Source organism: Calliopsis andreniformis, chromosome 9 (genome assembly GCF_051401765.1).
Source record: "Calliopsis andreniformis isolate RMS-2024a chromosome 9, iyCalAndr_principal, whole genome shotgun sequence".
Classification (NCBI taxonomy): Eukaryota; Metazoa; Arthropoda; class Insecta; order Hymenoptera; family Andrenidae; genus Calliopsis; species Calliopsis andreniformis.
Genome location: NC_135070.1, coordinates 16409615 through 16428154, shown reverse-complemented (window position 1 = coordinate 16428154; position 18540 = coordinate 16409615). Strand labels below are relative to the sequence as shown.

General features: G+C 38.4%; 3 protein-coding genes across 3 annotated transcripts; 2 read left to right on the top strand and 1 right to left on the bottom strand.

Moving 5' to 3' along the window:
* The first annotated feature begins 184 nt into the window (after positions 1-184).
* Pgrp-s2 (peptidoglycan recognition protein S2) lies at positions 185-2615 on the top strand. The gene is made up of 4 exons (XM_076384210.1): positions 185-315; positions 1036-1199; positions 1279-1441; positions 1523-2615. Exons 1-4 carry the CDS (start codon positions 243-245, stop codon positions 1705-1707), a joined length of 585 nt encoding a protein of 194 aa, XP_076240325.1. The 5' UTR covers positions 185-242; the 3' UTR covers positions 1708-2615.
* Positions 2039-2830, bottom strand: LOC143183448 (uncharacterized). Its single transcript, XM_076384974.1, has 4 exons — positions 2770-2830; positions 2533-2675; positions 2248-2373; positions 2039-2170 (listed from the first exon to the last, which is right to left on the bottom strand). Exons 1-4 carry the CDS (start codon positions 2828-2830, stop codon positions 2039-2041), a joined length of 462 nt encoding a protein of 153 aa, XP_076241089.1.
* Positions 2831-5776: 2946 nt separating this feature from the next.
* Positions 5777-18463, top strand: LOC143183169 (uncharacterized). Its single transcript, XM_076384634.1, has 22 exons — positions 5777-5894; positions 6004-6162; positions 6245-6454; positions 7215-7416; positions 9713-9873; positions 9942-10070; positions 10162-10341; positions 10401-10643; positions 10769-11260; positions 12279-12491; positions 12833-12996; positions 13275-13422; positions 13555-13669; positions 14196-14299; positions 16605-16659; positions 16736-16866; positions 16934-17074; positions 17144-17348; positions 17454-17602; positions 17683-17898; positions 17965-18066; positions 18127-18463. Exons 2-22 carry the CDS (start codon positions 6010-6012, stop codon positions 18208-18210), a joined length of 3597 nt encoding a protein of 1198 aa, XP_076240749.1. The 5' UTR covers positions 5777-5894; positions 6004-6009; the 3' UTR covers positions 18211-18463.
* Positions 18464-18540: the final 77 nt, after the last annotated feature.

Here is an 18540-nt window from a genome sequence, read left to right as displayed (position 1 = left end):
CAGTTTATTACTCCGAATTACCGATTTTAAACAGAGTTTAATAATGATAGTCGTCGGATGGGGAAGCCCAGCTAAAAAGTTATACAAATGTATCTTATACTTACATACACACTATACGCACGATGCTCCCCTCTTTGATACACTCCCGTGACCAAAGATCAACTCACAACCCACATCTCTAAGATTCCGCTTAATTTCGCCAACTCTCAAGTTCCAATGTCAGTATCTCTGGAAAAGCGAAAATGGACAAATCAATTGTGCTTCTGTTAATCGTGATTTGTCAAGTGGTATTTAGTGCTGTACACGAGACACCTGGTAATTAATTCTGAATGTGCAACTTTTAGCACTGATTGCAAATTATCTGTGTTTTATTCGTTCCAACACAATGTCCAAGTGACACAGTTTCGTCTTCCACAGTTGCTTAACTCACTTTCTATTAGTCGCATAACATAATACATATTCATTTTTCACATCGGTTTAGAGTAATTTTCAATCAAACAGTAATTTACATAGGATTCTCGATTTAATCGATTCAGTGTCTAAGCTGACGTGTTCTTAGAACCAACGTGCTGTTCAATATGAAAGCCTGATAATTATCGTTACGCCATACTAGTGCGATGACACTACTCATATCTAATGAAGATAATTTGCTACAGTAGTGAATTACGTGCAAAATCTGATCTGTGTAGTAATTACGCGAGTTGATATATTGAAATGGCGTATTACAAGATGTATCATCTATCTTGTGTTGTCAAATGAAAATAAAAATTGCAAAAAATTTTGTCTTCGACTGTGAATGTCAAATTAGTCTTCTTAACATGAGTGATGAATAAATAATTTTTAAAACAAGCTAATGATTTGATATGCAGGAGAATTAATTTAACATTTGTTATTCTCTGCTAAATGTAAGAATAAGAGATAGAAATAGGAAGAGAACTTACTACTTCAATTTTTTTCATTTCTCTAAGATAATATTAGATCACAGTGATTTTAAGAGATTATGCGATAATATTTAGATCTTTCGATTTTCTTCAGTTCGTCCAAACATAATATCGAGAGAGGAATGGGGTGCCAAACCCCCAAAATCTTCTTTAAGAAATCTCGCAGTAGACCCTCCTCCGTACATAATTATTCATCATTCAGCATCTAATGGTTGTACGACTCGAGCGATTTGTCAAGCCAAAGTGAGAAATTTCCAGGTGACTAATTGAATAAGTACAAAATAAAATAAGCAGCTCAAATCAAATTATTTTCGTATTATTCAATCATGATTCACAGAACTACCACATGAACGAGAAGGGTTGGGAAGACATAGGTTACAATTTCTTAATTGGAGAAGACGGCAACGTATACGAAGGAAGAGGGTGGGGCAAGCACGGTGCACATTCAGTAGCTTATAATTCCAAGAGTATTGGAATTTGTATAATAGGTAACTTTGTTGGTAAGTTCGAAACATATTGCGAAAATTGAAAATTTTTCAAAAAAATAAGTGAATGAGTATTGACATTAAAAATATTTTTAGATCGGAATCTGAGTCCAGCTGCCATAAAAGCAGTCAAGAGTTTGATATCATATGGAGTTACGATTGGAAAAATAGATGATAATTACACGTTACTCGGGCATCGACAAACTGCAAGCACTATATGTCCGGGTGACAGCCTCTATAGACTCATTCAGACTTGGCCTAACTGGTCATCGAACGTATAACTACACTTAAAAGTGCTATACATGTGAATACTACTATATCCTAGGATACCCATAAACGAGAAGCTATAGGAGGAAGGGGAAACATGAATCAATAACATTTATTCAATATTTCTACACTGTGTAGTGTTCGAATTCGAACGAGAAGCGAACATAATATACAGGGTGTTCCATAATGTTTCTATGTTTTCAAAATAACACTTGATAATTGCGAATTACATCGGGAATTAATTATAATGAAAAAAATATAATATATTATTAATATAACACATCCTCTGTATGAAAAACCCCCAAATATTTGCGTTATTAATTTCATTCTAGCTACTATACATAATTACACGTAAAGCGTCACAATACCATTCACAGAATTATCGTAACTATCTTCCTCAGATCTTACGCAAATATCCACGTGTGAAAAGTCAGGCGATCTCGATGTAACGCCATAGTAGTGACTTTTGTCTCTGGCCTAAGGAACACGATTATCGAGATAAGTCATTCAGAAATCTGTGGGACTGTGATAATAGTAGCGATAGTCATGATTACCTGGAGTGGAATTTGACGTCTGAATTTTGCATTCAGCTCGGGTATGCATAACTTCGTTCCATAAGGTATTCCTGAGTCCAAATCCATGGAGACGGTGACATATGCGTCTCGACCATCAAGAAAATCCTACCATTCAGATGTATGATATTACTTTTCAATAAAACACTAATCTCACACTTGAAAAAGTAGATAATTAGAAGTGGTGAAGCTTGATATAGACTAAAGTGTAAAATCTCAGAACAATCGAAGAAAATTGCTACACTATTAAGAGATTTCAAAACGAACCTGCAACGATCTCAATTTCTTCAGTCTTGCATCCAAGTAATCAGACTCACTATCGCTATTATAGTCAGGATAATATGCAGTCATAGTCACGTTGTAATGAGCACGACCACTGCAGTTGAGGTCTGTTCTGTTGAGACTTCTTTCTAAAGTTAATTGACAGCATAGATAATATGTTAAAAAAATTAGAAATGCGAGAAGTATTGTTTGGTTACCATTAGCAAAAAATTATCAAATTACCACTAGCAAAAACGATCGAACCAACAAATATACATAATACGATTAACACCTTGGTCTCCATCTTTCAAGTCGCAAACTAAAACCTAGCGCTACTACCAGATCGATGGTAAAATGTCTTTGTTACCTTAACTGTCGCTGTCATTGTCATGTGCAAGGCACATCGCAGTTGCTGATCTCAGCATGTCAGGCATTGGAATTTGTCAATCTTTCAAAAATCGAAGTAACTACTGATTACGGTCGTATTATGATGAATATTTCAAGCAGAGCAACGCAATATTAATAATTGTCAAAAATAAATACATTTCTTCATTTGAATTTATTTCATTTTTTAACTCTAGCAAATTAAGGTAATTAAATTAACTTTAACGTAGCACCCCTGATACATTCGCAGTTCAAGATCCACAATCCATATCTAGTATGTGTAAATATTTCGTAGCAAATAAAGGAACTACTAAAAGGATTGCTTAAATTGATTAAAGAGTTGTATTAACTTTTTTCACAGTGACCCTAAGAGGTACATACATAGCAACTACCATACTATACTCTTCTTGAATTATAGAGATAGTGTTTAACCGGGACACATGGAAAACTACGCATCGTCAGTCGACCGGAAGGCACCGTACCTTTCGTACGTGTATCATCGCGAAAATCTGTCCTAATCATGTTCATCGATTTTTGCGACGTGACGCACACGCGAATCACCAATTGACGAATCGATAATTATAGTGTTTTTTGGGCAAGACGGTATATCAAAGGATGCACAAATGGTTTGTCAAAAAGCAGACTACTCTTTCCGCTATTTTCTTAGATAATATCACCTCGGTACATTTTGGACTTGCACATACTATTGTGTTACTACACAAATCCTATCAATTTCCCTGTTACTCTGACTAAGCACAACTGCAAAACCATTAGTCATCGCAACACGTTCTACATAAAAAATATTGGTCGTAAAAAGGTTCTATGTAATTGGCAAACCTTTCCTGTTTGAGCTAGTTCCTTGAGTTATCGCACATGGTTTTACAATGCGTCCTTATCAGCCAACTTTCTTATGCAACCATTTCCATAACACTTCTTATTATAATTACCATTTAATTTACAATCTCTCAGTATTTGGAAATAGCCTGATTCAAATGGGATTCACCGATAGCTGGCTTGTGCCGTTGGTCTCACACAAGGTTTTCAATTGAAGTGACGGGGAGCCAAGGATTTCCTGTTTTTCTTGGTCAACGTGATCTCTTGCGCACGATCCGAATTATTTTTGAAATATGAATGAGTTGCTTAGTATTCGTGTAGATACTGAATGCATATCGTTCGAATGTCTTTAAAAGATCACATGGTACGATATAATCTCGAGTGTCGTATGCAGATTGGGTTCCAAAATTTGTATACCGCAACACCTGTCTCTTGCATTACAAGGAGGACTATTGAACTTGGATATTTCAATTTTAATAGTTTAATAATCGTTATGAGAAAACATCGGAGTTACACGTAAGGTCGACTCACGATCGATCATGTTTATCGGCGTGAATAATAAGGAAAAACTTCGTTGTACATTTGCTTCCACATTTTTTCCTATTGGGACCGAGTGTCCAATCTCGATGACCCGGCAAAACCTCTGGAAACGAGTTCACAGGTGGCGTCGCGACGCTTCACATCGACTTCATTCGACGCGCGACGCTTTCTCGTGTCGCTCACCGACATTCTTCATTCCACACGTTATAGCAATGCATTTTTCTATTGCACAATACCATGGAACTATGACTCTGCTATGATAACAATCTCGTGATTTGAAGACGATCAGGTAATATCGGTTTTTTGAAAACAATTGCAAGAGACAATCAACTAGATAAGATCGCCGTGAAACTACACGATGCACTCTGCTTTGTCTGTGATTTTTTATGCACCGTTGCTTGGGAATTACTATAGTTACTGTTAGCATAATCTGTACACACGTTACACCTTCAACTTGATCTTTATCTTGAAGAATGTATTATATTAAAAAGTAATGTGTTAGCTGTGACAAGACTTTTGTGAAATAGCTTAATAACTTGTAATTTGAAAAATGAGAAAAATTGTACTTGTCGCATCATTGCAATTAAACAAAATTTTCGATTAGTTCGCCTCAATTTCTGTCTACAAAAACGAGTAAAACAATTGCACGATTCACCAAGGATAATGTCGCACATGCCCATGACGTTGTTCTTGTTACGTTTCGTTTCACACGCGACCCAGAAACCAGGGGGATTCACCGCTCTCGCAAGAGGAAATTGATGTCGATGTGAAATCACGTCGGTCTGTTACCTATTCTTAGTTTCACTAAACGAGCAATACCAGTTTATTCTATTTTAGAGGATTTCTATCTGCATTTTGGCATCTATTAAAAAATAGAAATATAAAATTCCTACATGAGATTATTACTTGAAGAATATAATAATTTAGGTAGCATTTGATTTTTGAATTCACGTTGCTTATATCACCACAGTTATCTTTTTTTAAATAATTTTATCCTACTGAAAAGAAATGAATCAGTGTCCACGTGAAGCGTAGATAAACAAGTTTCCATAATAATGATAACAAATTGATATTAAATCACCAATTGACGCAATGAAATCACTGTGTCCAAATTTAGATGTTAACAAGCTTCAGTTTGAAGGAGGGGAAGTCCCCGACTTTCCTTTGCAATATATTTACATTCAGTTTTCTGAGAATGTCGAGTTGTTAATTTAACCATTAGAGAACTGAAATGAGAATTCAATCACAGACTTCTTACTCTTTCTTTAAAGAAGGATATTTCCTATTCCTGCAATACATTTGATTAAATGGTCGACCCTGAGGCAATTAGCTTGTGCAACTTCTTTATTTCTTCTTTTAAGATTGAGTCAGATGTCAGCCAATTAATAAGTAACACAGTGAACCATTCTCTTCAATTAAATATGTAGCTAAATTCTTATCGAGATACTATCGGTAGAACAATTTTGGAGTGTAGCTTTAAGTAATCTGCGCATCGATATCAACATGAAACGAGAAATTGTGTACACACGTGGTTTCGATCCTACAGACTTGATGGAAAATCAATAGCGGTCGTTTCGAGAATCGTGATTCACCTCTACATCCTAGAAAATGTCAGTGAATTGAGACATAAAATTCTGGGATGACAGTCGTTACATCTGTTCCCTTCATAAACGAGAATTAATTCTTTTACAAGTAATTTCTGTCGACTTTTTCTCATAGGCGCAGATGAACCCGACAACTCTGAAATCCTGGCTGCTACGCGGGGAACTTGAGAAACTAGAGCATGTCGTTTTGGAAGGACGCGGAGCACGGCTGTTAGGTGAACACTCACCAGATCTTAGAACTCGAGTCTTCCTAAAAGGACTCCCAAATTATTTGGTTCGTACATGATACTACATTAAATACACACAGAAGAGGCTTCTGAGTTCCGTCTGACAGCAACCCTTGTATTTTCTTTCAGACAAAAATCTCTAATGTGCACGACGCAGTTTCCCGTGGTTCCTTAGCGGAGACGCAAAGACTGATACAGGAGGAACCAAAAAAGAAATTGGCCTTCGCGAAGGATCCAGCTGGCACACCTTTGCTCCACAAAGCGGTCTACTACGATCAACAGGACATCGTCGAGTGGTTTCTGCGAAATTATCCTACCACGGTGAACCAGAAAGATAGGGTAACTCATGTTTGAATTCTACTGAAAAAAGTCTTGACACACCTAGGAAGATTCACGACCCAGATAAAGTCACGCAAACTCGAAACTTTTTCTCATAACTATTATGCTTATAAGTAAATGATACGAACTTCCTAAGAAACTCAGTTTCCTTCGCTTTTATCCATTCTTTGAATCTTTACTACAATCTTGATCTTGGCCTCTACTTGCTCTATCACTATCTATTGGTAAGAGGGGTTCACTCCACCCCCGTTCCCAAGATCATAGTAGCGCCATGCTCGTGTCGTGACAAGGGCGTTTGCGCTTCTTGCGAGATATCCAACTCCTGAATAATCGAAAAGCCATTTTTCGTAACGACGATCGTCTTTTCCGCATCGCGTGACGCGGCTAATAACAAAGTGTAAACCACCTGTTCTTCCCTGCAGTCATCTAACTTCGTGTCCAGGCGCGCACGCAGTGCCTCGGATACGGTAAACGGAACCTCTTCGCCCCTTTTCCATCCCCGATCTCAATTCGAGCCCCACACATTCGTCGTTTAACTGTTGTCGACTTCGTATTCACACCGCTGTGCTTCCCAGGATATTCATCCCTTAACTCACAACCCTTTCTTCTCTTCCTCTAAAAACCACCTGGTGATACGATAGATTTCTGTCAAATAGCCTGTTATACACAATATTTCTACAGTGAAAATTCAGAGGCGAATGTCTTGAATTTCGTGAATAATTAGAAGTCAGAGAGTGAGAATTGCACTGTTGATTTTTAGGAAGGTAGAACAGCGTTACATTATTGTGCTGCTTGCAAGGATCCTGAGACAATCTGGGATGTTCTCATAGAAGGTGACTGCGACGCTAGTATCTGCGACAAAAGGGGCAATCCGGCGGCTTACTACTTGGAACACAGTTCGGAAATCGAGTTACCGGAAGTGGAGAACATGTCTCGCAGGAAGATGAACAGCGGCAAGGAATGTGAGTAACTTCTCGTTTATTCATAGTGAATTCTATCTTGATACCGACTTTAATCAAATATGTATAGCACCGCTTCCAAACAAAGTTTGAACTAGTTCCCCTGAAGTGCCTAATTAAAGTTGCACTACACGTCTAGGATGATATTTTTCACAAAACTTCTCCTTATCTTCATATATTATAATCTTAGAAACAGAAATCTAAGCATGTCATGATCCTACTATTAATAGAATGCGTTTATCCAATATTCTGAGAGCTAAACGAAAGTAAAAGAACAATAAAGTTAATGTGGTGAATGAAAGCTAAAATAATGCATTTTTTTAGCAGTTTTTAATTAGATAAATGAAGTAGTTAAAAGCAATCTGATAAGTGAAGTCCTAACAGCCTTGAGGAAGGTTGCATTTCGTTTATCTTCCACCTTCGACGGATATAGATTCCTTGACTTATACCCTACGGAATCCACTCGTAATGACCAGGGAGAGTCGATAGAACTTAAATTTGTAAGGCAAGGAAAACCGTAGTCGATCGATAGGATGACATGTTCTGGTCGATCGAGTAACGAATTATTTAGAAAGGGCTTGAAAACTGTGATACCCGGAAGATAAACTCATGCTATAAGAATATAAAATTATTATTGTCAATTTCTTTCATACAATTAATTCTTAGCAATACAATATCCAAATAGCACAATTTTGAAACGAAGATTGAAAATTTTTGCTCACTGGTAAATGCACAGTCGTGACTGCTGAGTCAATTTTCTGAAAATCTGCATTTCACTGTTTGCCCTTTACAGTTGAATAGCTTGTTGTTCGAAGAAAATGCGAATAATAGTTCCATGGAATTTCGTAATAAATCGATGATTGGTGAACGATTATGTAACAATTAAGTTCAATTTAATGAGAATGAATTGCGAAGTTATATCGTTTTAGTATTCGCCAATTATTATTCACACGATGAGATCGAAGTTTTCTGTAAGAGGAATGAGTATTCTTCTAAATACTTTAGCGAAGGTGATATGTAGTAGTTTTGACTGAACATCGTCTAAACGTCGACTCGTCGTCAGTTCATTAAAGTTGACATTGAAACTGCGTCCAATTGGCGAACTACGAAATTACAATATACTTCTATAAGCAACCATTATTCTACGTGGAATACGAACTCAGTGTACAGTGTGTGCAATGTACACCGACATTTCTGCTTGCTACATTGATTGATCTATTTACCAAGAAAGCAACGGAGTACGCAAACGGTGGCTCGAAGCGTGTCGAGGAAGTGATAGGGTCCGTGCACTCGACTTCTCAAAAATTTATTAATCCACCATGGAACACGCAATCTTCATCAAAGTAACATTAAAGCTACATAAGCAGTGCGTGATGCAAAAAAGGTTGCCTTCGAGAAGCAAAGCGTATATAGAACCTGTTTAAAGCTGATTAAGAAATCTTTCCAATTTACCTTATAGTCGATACAAATCTTTAAGATAGCACAGATATACATATAATATTCTGATCTATTAATGCGTTCCATGTGCTAATCGAACGTAACCATGAATGATAACACTATATGGCTCAGTATGATTGCTGATTAGTAATTGTAGTAAGTATGTGTACACAACAAGATACTACGTTTAATGACCTTCTTGAGGTTTCGTTTAGGTTACACAAATATTAATGACTTATTGATAATGCGATATTATTCCCTGTCCAGTGTTTATTTATTTGTTTAGTTTAGTCTTGCAATTTTTAATCTCTGTATTAAAAGCCACGCTTCATAAGTGCTGTAAAAAATTTCACAAGATGTATTTTTTTTATTCTGTCTATCAGTACAACAGTGTTGAGCATAGAATCGATAGTTACCAGTAAAAGGATACCCTCGAATATCTAAAATATTTATTACGTGCTTCAACATGCGATGGACAGTTACGAATCTTCTTGTTCATGAATTTTTAACGCACCAGTCATACCTTTAAGAAAAGAAGGTCATTACGATTCCTACATTATAAAAGGGCAAATCATACAAGCTTCTGATTAATTCAGATCCAGATGACTCATCAAAGTATTTGACCTCACTTATGATTTCATTAGGTATTTTTCGAACCTTGATAACATAATCGAAACAAAAAACAAGGACAAGTTATAAATTATATTTATGCACTTTCCTTACTGAAATTGTTCAAAATCATGGAATTCCTTTTATAGGCTTACTGATCAAAGATTAATTAAAAAAAAAAGAGATGAATGGAAATATTGAAAAAAACTAATATCCTTGGAGGATATTACATGCTTTTATAATTCTTTTTCAGTGTTGGACTTCAAACCTTCCAACATAAGAATATGGATTCACAACCGAGACCTAAGGAAATTGCAACAGGTTTTATGGGAAGGACATGGGAACAAGTTGCGCATGGAAACGAGCAACAACCCACGCGTGAAAAAATTTTTAGAGGCTGTTCCTTTCATAATGGTAAAAATATTGTCTGTTTTAGAAACTCTTTCCCCAGAAAAAAATGAATTCCTATATTTTTATTGCAGGGTACCGTAAAGGATATTCATGCAGCTACAGTAAACAACGATTTGGAAGAACTTAAGAAGAAGCTTGACTCTACATCGCCCATTGTCCTCTGCAGTAAAGATAACAATGGTTTGAACGTACTTCATAAGGTAAGTTGTAAAAGAACATCCCTTTTTCTAATTTTAAATATTATCTGTATCAAAATTTTTTTTCAATGGCATAATCTTGCACATATGATAGGCTGCTGGTCTAGGATTCATAGAAATCGCTCGAGAAATCCTTGGAAGACACTCATCAGTTGTAGAGGCACAGGACAACGACGGAAAAACGCCGCTGCATTATGCAGCTGCAGTGAAAGATGGTGGAGAGTTGTATAATTTGTTAACAGAACATGGAGCTGACGAAAGCAAGTTGGATAATGTGAGTATCTCAATGTTAGGGACCAATAATAAAAAATAATGTAATTCGTTTTCCATCAGAGGCAAAAAGCAGCAGCCTTTTACAAGAATCGACCTTCAGACATAGACCAATCGCTCTTGACTGTGATACCAGAAGCACCACGAGTATCTGGGACATCGTATCCTAAACACTGGGACTGGAGGATTCTAGAAACAGAGGAATTATTGTCAAGAGGCATGAAGAAAGCAAGCAGCGCAGACATAGACAGTGCCTTCGGCAGTGCTGAATCGGCGTCAAAGAGCTTTAGTAGGTCTATGGAGCAGGTAAGTGAAACCTGTAATAAAACGACATTCAACTTTTTAGTAAGAAACTTTTACTAGCAAAAATATTTATTTTCTGGTTCTATGAAAATTAGCAATAGTACTCATTAATTTAACGAATAACATAGATAAAACATGACGAAGTTAGTGAACAGAAGAACCAACATGAAGATACAGAAGGCGCAGAAAATGTAGAAAACAACGAGAAAATAGAAAATGCAGAGCACGAAGAGAATGCAGAGAGCAAAGAAGTCCCAGAGGACGCAGAACACGCGGAAGATTCAAAGGACGAAGAAAATATAAAAAAGGAGGAGCATGAAGAAACGAAAGTGGAAGATTCAGAGGAAAGATCGTCGGACGATGATGTAGTGACGGGTGCGCCGATGGAGGCAGAGGAACACTCTAGCCATGAGAATGAAGAGGAACAGGAAACGGCAGAGCCGGAAGCTGAACATGAAACAGATGAGACCAAGGAGTCGACGGATGTCCAGGATTCCGTGAAAACTGAGGACAACGAGCAGGAAGAAACGGAGAAAAAAGACAAGGAAGAGCATGAAGAAAGAAACGAGCCGAGCACAGGTGATTCTGGGGTCGATGATCCAGGAAACGACGAAGATCAGGTACAGTTATCATAACTTTTAAACGAATCCAGTTTCAGGTACTTAATCAGCTAACACACAGACACAAACGCGAGATTCGTAAGCAGTGAGACCTAAAATAATAAAATAAGTAGCACATAGGCATAGATTTTAGGCTCCGACATTCTCGTTCGTGACCTCATGAACTATGTTATAGTCAGTTAGCTGTAAATGTTAACTATACACCTACGATGATTAAGTGTGTATCGAAATTAAGAAACGATTGATATCGAAATATTATAAGTATATAGTATACTCTTTGTCACGCACAAATATATACCAATAAATAAATAACTGTACAAAGGACTCCTGTTCTGTAACTTCTATGTAAATCAGTCCCACGTTCGCTTTGAGAAGAATTCTCAAACAATTGCGACGATATCTGCTTTCGTTTCTTCATTCTTTACAAACTTTATTTGCTGGCAACAGATTGTTTCTCGCTTCTTCGCCTATTTTTGCAAAATTTATTTCGATAATCCACATTTTCGTTCGTTACTTAAAAACAGAGTCCTCGACAACAGGTGTCAAAAACTTGAAGAGGATTAACTATTGCAAGAATACCTAAAACTAGAGTGTGGTCTGTGTGACGTAGGACTCATTCTACTGCCAGCGTGCACTAGTCAGATCAGGCACAGCGAAGCCAGTAGAATAAGTCGTGCCCCGAGTCGGACACACTTCATACGTATTCTAAGCAACTCCTCAACAATTAATAACTCAGAAATAAAGCCCCAAACGCAATTTTGTCTATCTTCATTTTCGTCTTATTTTAGCAAGTAGAATTGCTCCTTAAAATTTCTGACACCTGTTATCGAACATCCCACTCTGTAAATAGCATAAAAAATAAAGGAAAAAAACTCACGCATCGACACGCAATGCTGACGCGAAGTGAAGACAGCTACCGATCGATCCGCGTGTTTAGATTGCCACATACGATTAATGTTTCCTGTATCGATCGGCACCTGCCGTCCCTGCGCATGGTTTTGCACCTAGGCATGATTAGCAGGTGATCGTCGGTGAACACGAGGAACTTCCGGAGGCAGAGTTGAACGAAGGCAGCATGACGGCGGACCCGGAAATCGAGAAGCTGCTGGAGAACGGCAACATGGAGCAATTGGCCGCTTTGGTCCTGAACGGGGAAGGCAGGAGACTGGTTGGCCGACATTCGGGGAATCCTGAACTCCAGGCGTTCATCGATCGTGTCCCTTCTTATATGGTATTATGCGCAATACTTTTACAAAAAATAGTTTTTCTTCACCTTGTTCGCTCTTCATTAGCTGCCTTGCGTGTTTATTACTTGCAAATTACTGCTTTTTTCTGAGTTACCGATTAACTGGTTCTGTACCGTCATGAGTCATTGGTGATCTATTTATTAGATATAAAACGAGGATATTTATCAGCTACTGTATGTGTTAATATTTTTATTTATGAACAACGAAGTTATTTCTTCGTATAAAAAAGCTTTGAATTTTCCCCTTTCAGAATGGTCACATGCTTAGCATGTAATTAGATAATGGCACGTGTAATTTAATATAATGATGCATATATTCTTTTCAGGGAAAAATCCATGCGGTGCACATGGCGGCGCGAGAGGGAAACCTGAGAGATCTGCAAAGTGCTTTGGATCGTCGTAAATTCGCAGTTGCAAGGGATGGTTCATCGCCCCACGGTGCAACACCCCTGCATGTTGCAGTTATTTTTGGCAATACTGTTATTATTAGGTACGCTAAAGTGATTTATACCTTCTCTAAATTAAGAAGAGAGATTATTTCCCTTTTTGTAAGTATCCACTTTTAAAAAAGCTTCAAAATTTATTATATTTTTTTTTTCTTTTTAATGCTAATCTCCCAATATTTTTTCTTCAGCAACGTATTAACATTTAAGTCTCACGGAGCCAGAGTCATTGAAAGTACGAAAAGAAATCGTTACCTTGGCAACAAGCAATTAAGCTTTATCGATTGCTGCCAGTTATTCTATTAATTTTTCATGTTCTTGTTAGATATCTGGCGGGCAGGTTTCCAGAAACCGCACATGCCATCGATCTGGATGGTCGAACACCCCTGCACTATGCCGCGACTCTCGCTGACAACGGTCACTATTACAATCTTCTACTTCATTTGGGTGCCAATTCTCTAGTTCAGGACAATGTGAGTGAACTCTTTAAAGCGATAATCAAACGAAATTATAAAATATAAAAAATACCGAAACGCTAAAACACTTTTCAATTTTCATTGTCACAATGTTAAATATATCTGTTGCGTAATGATTTTGTCGCGTAGTTTGGGCATAAGGCGGACCATTACAAGCAAGACCAAAGCGAATTCTCACACAAAACGCTGCTTCGTGATTTCGGGGCTAGCGAAAATCTCGCTGACGAAATGTTAACAGACAAAGGTATTTCATTCATGCGATGCACTGGACAGTAGCACTAATCACATTAAACAAAAATGTACAATGATCGTCCGAAGCACAATCAAAGACTTCACATTTTTGTTTTTCTGAATCATGATTCCAAATTTACTCTTCAAACTACTGCCGTCTTCATTCAGAGTACCAATGTCACGTTGCTTGTTCACATGTTTCACTTATATTATCATCCAGTATCTTCACACAATCACAAAATAAACCTGCATAAACAACTTAAACTACTAATCAATTTCAACACTAATTCTCTACAAAAATGCTAAAAAATTTAATATATTTTTTTTTAATACTTTCTTCACAATAATGAATCATTTCAAAGATTCGAAGCCCTCACTCATAAAGCTTCTCCATCGCGCCAGAACACCTCAAATCATCTAGATCCCATCACTACTAACGTTTCTGACCAATTTCCTAATTATTGTACCCGCGACTCTCCACGTTCCACTCTTCGTTATCCTCCTGGACGTCCTTTCGCTGGTCCCAATGCTCGAGGCAGTTCCTGGAGGCGACACGTACTCCGCTCGTCGAGACATAACCGAGCCAGAGACCCTAGCCACCTTGGAGAGGTGTTTCCGGTTGCTTGCTGGCACAAGACACTCCGTGACCCCGAAGTCAGCTGGGAACTCCGGTACACTGATCAGCCGTTGCCTGAAACGGCCCATATTCGATCGTATCAAGCACCGTGTGACTCGCATGGACCACAATCTCTTTGATGTGATCTGGCCTGCTTTAAAGAAATACGGTAACTCGAATGGCAATAGCAAGGCGAGCAGCGCTTATTCGTACGTCAGCATCGCAGACGAGGACGATGGCTTCTCCGTAGTGGCGCCAGATTACGAAAGTTACATCGTCTTCGGGGAGTTCTTCGACCCTCTGATCAGAGACATTCATTGCGTGACTGTCAGCGGCGATCTGCCAGATCATCCTCCACCAAGATTCTTCTATGGCGACGATGACGATATGGAAGAAACTCCAGACACCATCGACGAAGTGACCATCTCTGCAATTGAAGCCTACGATCTTGATCCTCCATCGAAGTATGTCCAAACTGCCGTGATAGAGTGCTCTAGGAACCTCGAGAACTATACGCTTCCATTGACTTTGACGGTGAACCAGTTGGAGGAAGTGGAACGGGAGATCACTACTGGACTGATGAGTCCAGACATCTCGGGGGTGATGGCTGAGGGTAGCAGTGAAGACGAGCCAGGAACGTACTTCACTCTCAGCGAGATCCTAGATCAGCCTAGTCCTATCAGAGCTCAATTGGCAGCTGCAGGGTTGCTCTTGCCAATCACGGATTTTGATGTGCACGACGACAAACGTTTCCATGGCAGACACTGGCCATATGGTCGAGGAGTCTACGTTGCTTCTGCTGGAGACCTTGCTGCGTGGGTGAACGTTCAGGATCACCTGAGGGTACTTTGTCGAACCAGCGATAGCAGATCAGGACTGATCGGTCGTGCTTATGTGAGGCTAGCAAAAATTATGGTACTGTTCGATGAGAAGCTGAAGTTCAAACGGGACAAGAAGCTGGGCTTCCTTAGCTCGCGACCATACGCTATTGGTAACACCCTTAGATTCAGCGTGATAATTCGGTTTCCCGAGTTGTCGAAGGAGTTCGAGAACTTGAAGCACCTGTGCGTCGTTCGTGGACTGAGCATACGTGAAACACCTCGGCAGGATACGGTTAGACTCGGTAACCAGCAGTCCTTGAGCATCACCGAGCTGCAGACACTTCAGGACTTCTCCAGGGCTGTTTTAAATATTCTAACGCTGGAGAAAGAGCTGTCGATAAACAGTTCGATGAAAATTGCCAATTTAATCGCGGGACTATTTCGGAAACGTACGAGTGCGAAACGGTTTCAGATTTAATCGAGGGCAACCGAACAGTTCATTGAAACGAAAGACTGCCGCGTTTATTAATCTGTCTTTCATCGCACTAACAAAGATTTTTACTCCCGATTTATATCGATTCTACTTCTTTTCCTCCGTTTCGTATTTTAATATTAGAAAAATACGCTTATACGTGGAAACCTTCTGTGATAATTATTGAGCCAATTCGATTGTCAATTAATCCCAATAGGGTAAAATTGTATGTCGATAGGGGGGCAGGATAGAATTCGTTGGAAAGATGTGTGTGAACGTTATTCTATTTCTCGTGCACCGAATTACGGCAAATTATTCAGGCAAAATTTCGTTGCTCAATTAATTGGATTAGCTACTCGGAGGGACACTGGACTGTTCATTAGGTTAGTAAACGAACATTATTGGTCCACGAACAATTGTTACGATGCTTTGACATGTTGTCGCACGACACCATGCTTACTTACGTAATATGTGTCTATGTATCGGATTCGAGGGGTCACTTACCATAACGATCTGATTGGAGTTATCGGGGAGGTAGCCGTTTAATAGAAAGCAAGCTTTCCTTATGTGTCACGCACGAATTCGATGTTCACAGAAACAGAAATGACGTAGCACATGTCTTTCCAACTTGATGTATTCGATTTACAATGAACGGTATATTTTTATGAGTAGCTATTATATGTAAATTATTGTACGAATGAAACCGAAAGTATCAAGCATTTGACGCACTTCCTTGAAGACTCACTGTTACGATGACATTTTCGCAATTACGTCTATGTGTGCTTACGTGTGGTGAATTTTATATTGTGCAAATTAATTGGTCATTGCATCTGTTGCCTATGATGTGATATATGTACGTGTGGGTGTGTGTCTACACGATTTTCAGAGTGGAACAATGCACTACGCTTTCATAATGCACAGTTGGATATGAAATTTTGCAATTTTGTCGTACTTCGATTCAAAATTCGAATATTAAAATATCTGAATGTAAAGTAGCAACTGGAATAAAAATATAAACGTAATTCTCTTTTCAGAGGAGAAGCAAATCGAGATACCGATATTTCAAGAAGAGGAGGGTCGCTACTTAGCATCGTGTAAGTTTATTCACCGTGAGATCGATTTGGATCTTGTAATTACAATGTTATATAATTTGACAAACTATTTTAATAGCTCTCGGTGATCCACTGATCAAAGGTTTGGCAGAAGTAGCCAACGCTCGACCAAAGGACCCTGTTACTTACCTGGCGACCTATTTGTATAATTTTGCCAATAATAGTAAAAATAGTAATGCACAGCAACAGGTGACTAATACTACGGATTTTTATTTGTATGTGATATACACTAGACTATAATTTGAAAATACAACAGGAACCGGACGTGTTAATTATCCCTGATCGTGAGGAGGAAAGCACAGAAAATGTTGAGAACGAAAATCCGGAAGAGGATGCTGGATATCCACAAAGTCCAGGTTCCGATGTGCCCGAATCGGCTTTTAGCAACCCTAACAGAGTACGTAGATTCTTGATCACTATATTATTTCCTCGATAAAAGCACATTTAAAAAGAAAGAGTTTTTCAGGACGAACACGGACAAAGCATAATCCATTTCGCAGCGATTCGTTCTTACTCAAAGGATGGTCTACTCCATTTACTTCAAGAAAGCCAAATTAATATTGGTTTCAGGGATGAACTGTACAGGACAGCCAGAGATGTTGCCGAGTTGGCGAACATTAAGGAAAATGTCGAGGAAATCGATCGTTATGTGGCCTATCTGGCAGCTAGGGGTAAGAAATAAAGTCAATTAATGCAGACGTTGAAAATCTCGAAACTTTTAAAAATAAATTTTCAGATAATGTTTTACTGTACTAAATTTATATTTCTTAACACAGGAGAAACTGAGAAGTTAGTAGAATTATTATTAGAGGGATATGATCACATCTTGGACGTGGAAGACGAAGGTGTGAACATTGTGGACATCGCTGCGGAACGAGGACGCGAAGCAACCGTGCAATTTTTACAGTCTATTCCTAATTATGTGGTAAAACAACGAATGCATTGTTTGAGAAAATTCACGCGTTATTTTATTAGCAAAATATTAAAGAAGATACTTTCTCCTAGACACAACGAGAGGAAGTGCACCACGAAATTCGAACAGGTAACATAAAGAGAGTGAAAGAACTATTAAACAAGAACAACGGGGGAGGAAAATTATTAGCGATGGGGAAGAATCCAATGAGCAGATGCGCCCTTCACATTGCTGTCCTTCGTGAGAATGGAGAACTAGTCGAGTACATTGCAAAAACATATCCAGAAACTTTGCGCATTGGTGACAACGTGGGTATTAATAATTTAGGTAATCATCAGACAAAATTATTAATGATTTCTAATATTCTATTTCAGCTGGAAAGAACTGCTTTACATTACGCAATGGGTCTACCATCGGTTGAGGACCTGAGCAATATCCTCATCAAAGCAGGTGCAAAGCGCATCATCAAAGATTTGGTAAGTAGTTTGCGTTGCCTTGGAGGTAGGAGAGATGTGTAACAATAATGGTTCTTTCAGAAATCACGACAACCTTCATACTACTTCATGAACAAATCGGACATCGAGAGACTTCAGGAAGAGGAAGAAACTCTGATAAAGTAGATCCATTGGACGACGTTAATTCGTGAACCAACAACTGTTCATAAATGTGACATACATTGAGAAAGAGTATAGCGAGTGACATGTGTTTGATAGAAACGAAAAAAAATCATAATGTGCCACTTTATTCTATGTATTAGTACTGCTGTTTCGTCAGTAGTTCGACATCTTTTTTTCAAAGTATGTCTGACACAATGGTCAAAGTAGAAAGTACCCCCTCTGATCAGACGCGAAAGAACGATGATTCCGCAATGAATCTAAATTATATAATACACAGTACAGTGTCAGTAGTACAAATAATAACAGTACTTGGTTTTTGCTTATACGTTTCCT